General features: G+C 45.2%; 1 protein-coding gene across 2 annotated transcripts in view; it reads right to left on the bottom strand.

Moving 5' to 3' along the window:
* The window catches only part of Ddx59 (DEAD-box helicase 59), a 28,033-nt gene extending 19,757 nt beyond the window's left edge, over positions 1–8,276 (bottom strand). Inside the window, exons 1-3 of one of the 2 annotated variants that reach the window (XM_031384048.1) lie at positions 8,141–8,276; positions 5,893–7,051; positions 3,965–4,132 (exon numbers count right to left, since the gene is read on the bottom strand). In XM_031384048.1, the coding sequence (XP_031239908.1) occupies positions 3,965–4,132; positions 5,893–6,696 (972 nt within the window). In that variant the 5' untranslated portion in view covers positions 6,697–7,051; positions 8,141–8,276. The remainder of the gene's footprint in view (positions 1–3,964; positions 4,133–5,892; positions 7,052–8,140) is intronic. The other variant, XM_031384051.1, reaches the window with a different exon arrangement.
* Between the last annotated feature and the right edge of the window lie 407 nt (positions 8,277–8,683).

Genomic DNA, 8,683 nt, shown 5'->3' with positions numbered 1-8,683 from the left:
AGACAAGTTAACATGCAGCAAGGCAGTGGTAGAGCTGGCTGGTGAGAGCTTGTCTAGCCTGCAGGAGATAGGCGCTCCACCCAGGACCTCAAGGAAGGAAACAGTAAACGTTAGCCACCAAACGCGATGGAAGAAAAAGAACAAGGTGGTATTTCTCTTTAAAATGGTTTGAAATCGGGGCATGGGAAAGCACACCAGAAACTGCAGCACTCCAATGCTGAGTCAGGAGTATTGCCATAAGTCTGAGACCAAGAGGGAGAGAAAGGTGGGATTGGGGCAGGGGAGGCTGGTTCTGCAAGCAAGAGCACGCACTGTATAAGCATGAGGACCCGAGTTTTCTCATCCTCGGTACCCACAGCAGTTGGCGATGGCTGCCTGTGAGCCAGTGATCCCAGTACTGTGGAACTCTAGCTGCAGTACGAAAGTCTGTCTCAAGGGAAGAACTTAGAGTGTGACAGAGTGTGACACCCAGTGTTCTCCAGCCTCTATAAGTGCACAGGAGTACACACCTGCACACAAGCATGAACATATATCACACATACACACCATATACATGCAAAAATTAAAAAAAAAAAAAAAAAAGAACAGAAAGAAAGGATGGCTCAGTGGTTAGGAGCACTTGCTGTTCGCAGCACACACATACTGGCTCACAACTCCAGGTCCTCTGCACCAGGCACACTCACAGTGCATATACAGACATGCAGGTAAAACATTCATATACATTCTTTAAAAATCTAAAAAGACAAAAATCACAACAATAACAAAAAGAAGAGACTTGTAAGTCTTAGAAGTGTCAAAACCATGAAAAAGAAAACACAGAGACTGAAGAGCCACCACAGGCTGAAGACGATAGATGTGCCACCTTACTTTCTTTTCCCGTTGCTGTAATAAAATACCCCAGCAAAACAGCTTAAGGGATAAAGGGTGGGCTCTGGGTCTCAGTTCAAGGGTACAGCCCCATACTGTCAGGGAAGTCAAGCGGTGACGACTTGGAGCAGGCTGTAGGGACAAAGAGACCTAAGATCTACCTGCTCCATGGAGGACGGAGGACAGTGTGGACTTCCCAACCTTCCCCTAGGCCTCTGAACAGTGTTCAACAACAACAACAAAGGACTTGGAGCAACTGCTCATACCACAGTCACAATCGGAAAGCAGAGAGGGATAACCACATGCCCAGTGCACTTTTTAGATGTTATACGATCCAGGATCCCCTGCCCAGGGAATGGTCAAACTGCAATTAAGATGGGTCTTCCATAGTAATTAATATAATCAAGATAATCCCCTGGAGCATCCCTAAAGGCTCATCTCTCAGGTGACCCAAGATCCTGTCAGGCTGACCACACTAACAGTCACAGACAGCACCCAAATACAATAAAGGATCCTGGTGTACCTAATTATTTTTTGATACCTACTTTTTGAGATAGGCTTTTACACTCTAGCCCAGAATGGCTTTAGCTTTCAATCTTCCTGCCTCAGAAGCCATAGTGCTAGAATTAGAGGTGTTGCCACTCTGTCCAGCTTCAACTGGTTTCTTGTGCTGGGGTCAGGGTTACGATAGAGTGTGTATGAGGAGATGGAGAATTATTGAAATGTGAGTGAGCCCCAAAGTGCGGATGACATGCTAATTTCTGATCTATACTAACATGTCAGTGTTAACTTCCTGAATCTAGAATTGCATTGTGGACATGCAGAATAATGTCCCTGGTTGTAAGATTCACATTCTGAAGTATATAGGAATGATGGCACATTAAGTCAGAAACTTACTTCCATGAAACTCGGGAGAAAAAAGTTTCTTATACTGTACTGGCTTCATTTGTTCAAGTTGAAAATTTTTTTTTAACGTATGAAAATATTGCATCCAGTCATCTAAATATCTGAATATTGAAATCTGGAGATTATCACCAATGTATTAGCTATTTTCTTTTCCTAAGAATGAAAATGGAGCCAGCTAGATGGACCAAGCTCAGCACTCCGAGGCCTGAGGTGGATGATCTAAGGCCAGCAAACATATGTGAACTTGCCTTGAAAAACTGAAAGAAGAATGACCTACAAGGCTAGCTATTTTAAGGTGGTTAAAATTGCACTTACATGTCTACGTGCATCATGTATTATGTTCCTGTGCTGTACATTAAAAATAGGTCAAAAGCTTATATGAGACTCTAGCAAGCTCCACTAACCCAATTCAATGTTCATAAAATATTTTAATGGTTTACCTTATAAATATATACTGCTGAACTTAAAATTTTTCACTAGTAAATTATTACTTCTCTCTGTTTTATATAGTGGAGGTCTACAATGAAAACCCATGATCCAATCCCCAGTAATTACCAATCAGCAATATCTACAATATCTTTTTTTAAAAAAAAGATTTATTTATTCATCTTTGTGAGTACATTGTTGCTGTCTTCAGACACACCAGAAGACAGCATCAGATCCCATTTCATATGGTTGTGAGCCACCATATGGTTGCTGGGAATTGGACTCAGGATCTCTGTCTGGAAGAGCAGTCGGTGTGCTCTTAACCTCTGAGCCATCTCTCCAGCACACTAATCAGCAATATTTTTTTTTAAAGATTTATTTTATTTTATTTTATTTTATGTGTATGAGTACACTGTAGCTGTACAGATGGCCGTGAACTATCATGTGTGTGGCTGCTGGAAATTGAACTCAGGACCTCTGCCAGCTGGGCTCGCTCCGGCCCTGCTCGCTCACTCGCTCCTGCATAATTCACTGCAGCTGTCTTCAGATGCACCAGAAGAGGGTGTCTGATCCCATTACGGGTGGTTGTGAGCCACCATGTGGTTGCTGAGATCCGAACTCAGGACCTTCGGAACAGCAGTCAATGTTCTTACCCACTAAGCCATCTCGCCAGCCCATAATCAGCAATATTTTACAAGTGTATTTTACATGTTTTAAATGTGCCAAAAACATCTGATGAGACATATTGTAATAAGATAGGTATGAGCAGAGAGTTTTTAAACACTGCAGCATTCTCTTACCCACTGGTAAGAACCCCTTGTCGCTTCTTCACAAACTGCTCCCTGGCACCTCAGCTCTTCCCTTGGAACTTCGTAACTTCCCTAACACCCAGGAACTAAAAAGGTAATAGCAGGGGATCCCAGGCCAACAGCAGCACGTGGGCTACCATCCACCTTTCCTGGTCGGCTCCTGTGCCAACCTTCTCTTAAGCTGAATTGACAAGCATGAACCACATTCTAACTCAAGGAAACTGGAGCTCATCAAGCAAAGCATCGTCGACACTGTTAGCAAGTGACAAGGCTGCAATTATATCACACTGCGTTCATGTATCAGAAAATACAGAGCACACACAGTGCAGCGAAGGGGTACCCAGTCAGTTAAAGGAAGGTTCTAGTTTGGGAAATTATTATTTACTAGCTATGAACACTTAATATAAACCCAGCTTCTGAGATCTGCCTTCTCAGCCATGGAAGACAGGATATGAAAGCCTACATCCAGGGCAAATATGGTTACATGAGATGAGGTGCAGGAGAATGCCCGACAGAGCTTAGTATACATCAGGCATGCAGTGAATTGTATTCTATTCTGTTTCTATATAAAACGAACCTTTTGTTTTAGGGGGTTTGTTTGTTTGTTTGTTTTTGAGACAAACTCTCATTCTATAGCACATACTGGCCTAGAACTCACTCTGTAGCTCAGGCTGATTTTAAATTCTCAGCAATACTCCTGCTTCAACCTCCAGCACTGGGATTGCAGACATGAATTACTAGACCTGACTATAAAATAAACTTCTGGAAAAAAAAAAGACTCAGTAGGCAAAAAACTAAAAGCTAATGAAAATTACACCTTCAAGAATATAGGTGTGCACATACACACACACACACACACACACACACACACACACCTGCCGTCCCCCAACACACACACTCTGGTTCCTCTGTTGCTTACAAAACCTTTGAAGGCCTTCTCCCAGGCAGGTGCTTACCTTAACGTGCTGCCGTAAGCGATGGAGCTGCGGGGGTAACGGTAAGCCCCCCACGAGAAGCACTGTCTTCATGCGAGGCAGGCCGCTCATCAGTTCCTTGGCCTGCCTCTCTATCTGAATGGCCAGTTCTCTTGTTGGTGTGAGAATGAGTGCAGACGGAGTTTTATCCTGAAAAGAGGGGAAAAACAACTTAGAAACCCTGACGATTTCTGCCGACATGAACTATGCCTTCACAGCGACACCATCAGCCCCAGCTAGGCGCCTTTTGCTCACTCCATGCAGACTTCTCCTCCAAAAATGCTCAGCATGTGAACCCATTTCTTACCCAACTTAGATGTGCAGCTAAAGATCAAAAGTGTGGAGGTGTACACAGCAAGCAAGGCGAGAAAGGTGTGCTCACTTCTCTAACAATCTTCTTGCAAGACGGACTCCCCTGGTCACTGTGAAGGCCCACCAAAGCCTGGCCCTTCGCTACCTCAGTTCCCCCCTCTCTGCTCTCACCCATTGGCATCCTTCTTTGGCCAAAGGACTGAAGCTCTCCCTTAGCTGTTTAATCACCTTGTGTTTGAGCTGTGCCTTACGGTACCTCCCCCTCATCATTTCCTCTGTTTCTTCTTCTCTTCCTCTCTCCCTACACTCGTCACTCTTCTTGCCGCATGCATAGCCCATGGGCTCACCAGGACAGGTTAGATAGATATCCTCAGCTGAGAAGTCTGAAGCCAGAACTCCCTTTAAATACCAAGACTTTTGAGCACCAAGATGGCATTCAGGCATTCAAAAGTTTCAGATCCTGGGGGCTGTAGGGAAGAGCCCTGGCTTCTCTGATAGAGGATTCAGGTTTCATTCCCAGCACCCACAGGGCAGTTCACTGCCTCCTACAGCTCCAGTTATGAGAGATCCAGTATCCTGTTCTGACCTCCATGGACACAAGGCACACATATGCCACACTGACATATATGTAGGAAAATACCAGTACACTTAGATGAAATTATAATTTTTTTTTAAGAGATTTAGATTCTGGAGCACTTTGTATTTTGGGGATGCTCAGCCAGTAAAGTCTATGCAAATATTCTAAAATTAGAAAAACTCCCAAATCTTAAATCCTTCTGGTTCCAAACCATGACAGATGATGACGCTTGGCATGTACTAGGAAAATAAACATTCAGTATTTGTGAAATTGTGTGTGAAAATGCTTTATTCACTATTTCTCATTTTGTTTTGCGCAAGACGGGGGTTTTAACTATGTATAGCTTAGATTATTCACAGCCCAGTCCTCCTGCCTCAGCTTCTGGAGGGCTGGGATTATAGGTTTGTGCCATCAGCCCAGCAGTATCAGTTAAAGATGAACCGCGGGTTATACTTAAGAATATACTTTAGGGGCTGGAGAGATGGTTCAGCAGTTAAGAGCACTGACTGCTCTTCCCCAGGTCCTGAGATCAAGTCCCAGCAACCACGCGGTGGCTCACAACCATCTGTAATGGGATCTGATGCCCTCTTCTGTCATGCAGGCATACATGCAAATAGAGCACTCAATTCATATAACTAACTAAATCAATACTTAAAAAAAAAAAAGAATATACTTTGATATGCTGCAACTGCATTATAACTTTTAATATGCAATGCCAGTTTCTCCAAACCCCAAGAGGCTTAGCTGACATAAGCTGCAGCTCACCCATCTGGTAAACAGGGTTTTGCCTGCAGATCAAAACTTTGTTCTTTTATAGAAACGCTGCTAAAAATAAAATGTCTTGTAAGGAAATTAATTTTTAGACCTTCCAGGAAGAGGTCTTTGGTTCAACAATAAAAAGAATATTCTTTGAAATGATGTTTTCACACACAAAACCAAGCAAAATCATCGGCACTTTACTGACTTGATTCACAAAGGCTTGCAAATTGATCAGTGACCTAACTTCAGATCAGTAAATTACCTCAGATAAAGCTTGGGTAATGACAGGTAGGAGAAAAGCAGCTGTCTTCCCTGAGCCAGTGTCTGCGCTGGCCAGGATGTCTCTTCCCAGAAGCCCCACAGGGATCATCTGCATTTGGATGGGAGTTGGCACTTCATAGCCTGATTTCTTCAAGTTCTGATTTAAGGTCTCAGGGAAGCCACAGTGCTCAAAGTCAATAATGGGTCTGGCAACTTCTTGTCCTTGAACCGAGATTCCTAGCTGCTGTCTAAGGGTTTCAATCTGGTCCTCCCTGAGGCTCCCAATAAAGGGGTGCTCTTTGTAGACATAAAAGGCATCCAGCGGGGTCTCTGGCTCGGAAGCTGCTCTCTGTGGGCTGTTGGGCTTTAACAGTCCTTCCTCTTCCTTAACTTGCAGCAGATGTTTTGCTTTGCACTCCAAGCTACACACGTCTTCATCTGTCTTGTCACAGATATACTCTCCATAGCGACCACAGACAACGCAGACAGGCTCCCCAGGCTCTGGCCACCGCTGGGTTTTGGAAAAGGACTTCACAGGCTCTTCAGATGGCTGGCTGTCCTTCACACTCTGATCAAGTCCTGTGGAACAAACCTCAGACAATTGGCAAGAAGGACTGGAGGTGCCTGATGCACTGCCCGGCTTGTCTGCTGTGACAGCTTCCTTAGTAACTGATGCGTGGACCGGGGTATCTCTGTCTCCCTCCCTCTGAAGGCTTCCTGCTTCTGGCTTACTTTTTTTAGCTTCGCAGCTTTTGAGGTCATCATTAGAACTCCTCTTGACTTTCAAAGATCTTGGAACAAACATTCTGTTGAGGAAATTGCACCATGAGATAGACTTTACCCTCAACTAAGCTCACGTTAGCCCATGCGATATGGTGTCGGAGGATTTTGCTCAGAGCTATAGGGAAGACGTTTTGTCCCTTCTTAAACCAAACTGCTTCCACTTATCAATTTCCGCTGGGGGAAGGAATGCAGTCTTTTTCCTCAGACACGTGTGTAGGAAGCACCGCCTAGAGTTCCCCACAATCTTGTTGCGCTGCGCATGCCACCTATTTCTGTTGACCGATTATTTGTACTTTTATGGAGCAGGTAGTGTAGAAATTCTACAGCATATCCTTCAAGTGCATTTTCACAAAAGAAGATACTTCACAATTAAGAATCTTAAAAAAAAAAAATCAAAACAACAGCTCAAACAGGGAAAAATGCAATTATATTTATATACATAAGAGTGCTCACGTCCAGCAGTGGTGGCACACGCCTTTAATCCCAGCACTTGGGAGGCAGAGGCAGACAGATTTCTGAGTTCAAGGCCAGCCTGGTCTACAGAGTGAGTTCCAGGACAGCCAGGGCTACACAGAGAAATCCTGTCTCGAAAAACAAACAAAAAACAAAAACAAAAAGTGCTCATTCTGTCAGTGTTTTTGCTAACCTTCACAACCTGGGAAAGTAGGTCACTGCAACCCTAAATTCCTATTCATATATATATATATATATATATATATATATATATATATATATATATATATATGTGTGTGTGTGTGTGTGTGTGTGTGTGTGTGTGTATGTATGTATATATATGTATATAATATTTTTTACATGATATACATATCAGGTAGCATAATAAATACATGTATATCTACGTATGTGTATGATTGGGAAGGTACTTAAGTGGTAGAGTGCTTTGCTAGCACGTGAGGGCCTGAGTTCCACATTCCAAAGGAAAACACTGATATACACACACAGAATCAGATGAAGAATCCAGCCACCTAAGAATTAAGTTTATTCAAATAACAATTCCTAAGTGTTAGAAACCAAGAATTCTTGCTCTGGAGAACAAACAAGTTAGTTATTGGAGAAAGAATGCTTAACATTTTGGGACTACGAAATATACTTGTTTTTCTCAAAAACAAAACAAAATTTAAGTAATCGCTAGCTCTCATTTTCTACTAAAAAAAAAAAAAAACATGGCACCCAAACTGCCTAGAGCTCCCGAGGGGCGGGAAGAGGTGGGGCGCTCCGGGCGGCAGAGAGCCCACAACCCACTGCTCCTGCTCCAGGCAACGCCCGCATCCCGCGCATTCCCGCCCTCCCCATCCGCCCGCGGGCCCGCGCTCCAGGCGCGCACACGCCACGAGGACCCCGGGCGAGCGGCGCGACCCAGCCCGCAGCCGCCGGCTAGCGCGCCGGTTACGGAGCACAGGAGCGGGAGCCGGAGGCCGGAGCTACCAGGGCGGCGCACGCTCGCTCACCCGCACGGACCCGGCCGCGTCCGTCCCCGCTCCGGCCGCTCCCTTCCAGGCGCTGGGCCGAACTTCCGGCCGAGGAGCCGGGAAGCTCCGCAATCCCCGCGATGGGTTTGAGGGCCCCGCGCCTGCGCGCGGCGGGAGGCGGGGCTGCGCCTGGACACGCCCCCGCGATGACGCGCGGCGGAGGGCGGTGCGCAGGGTAGCGAGCGGATGTGGGAATCCTTTTGGAAGACTCTAGCGGGGAGGAGGCTGGTGAGGAAGAATTGCCAGGAAGGGCGGGGGCCGCCACACTTAGAAAGTGGGAAGTTTGAGTGGGCCAGAAAACCTTCTTCTTTCAGCTGCTGAGAATAACTCCAGAATCCGAGCAACTTGATATGGCGTAGTTGATATGCCAGATATTCGTTACTGCAGCACTCTGCCCCGCGCTACGTAAACTAAAACTAAAAAAAAAAAAAAACAAAAACCAAAACCAACCCTCAAAGTCATCCTAGTTCCAACGGGTGGCCTTCGCTTTGCCAACTTTTGGAATAGCTTGAGAGGTCCCAG

The sequence above is a fragment of the Mastomys coucha genome, unplaced genomic scaffold (assembly GCF_008632895.1).
Source record: "Mastomys coucha isolate ucsf_1 unplaced genomic scaffold, UCSF_Mcou_1 pScaffold1, whole genome shotgun sequence".
NCBI classification, from domain to species: domain Eukaryota; kingdom Metazoa; phylum Chordata; class Mammalia; order Rodentia; family Muridae; genus Mastomys; species Mastomys coucha.
Note: the sequence above shows the minus strand (reverse complement) of the source record. Positions and strands in the feature narration are given on the sequence as shown.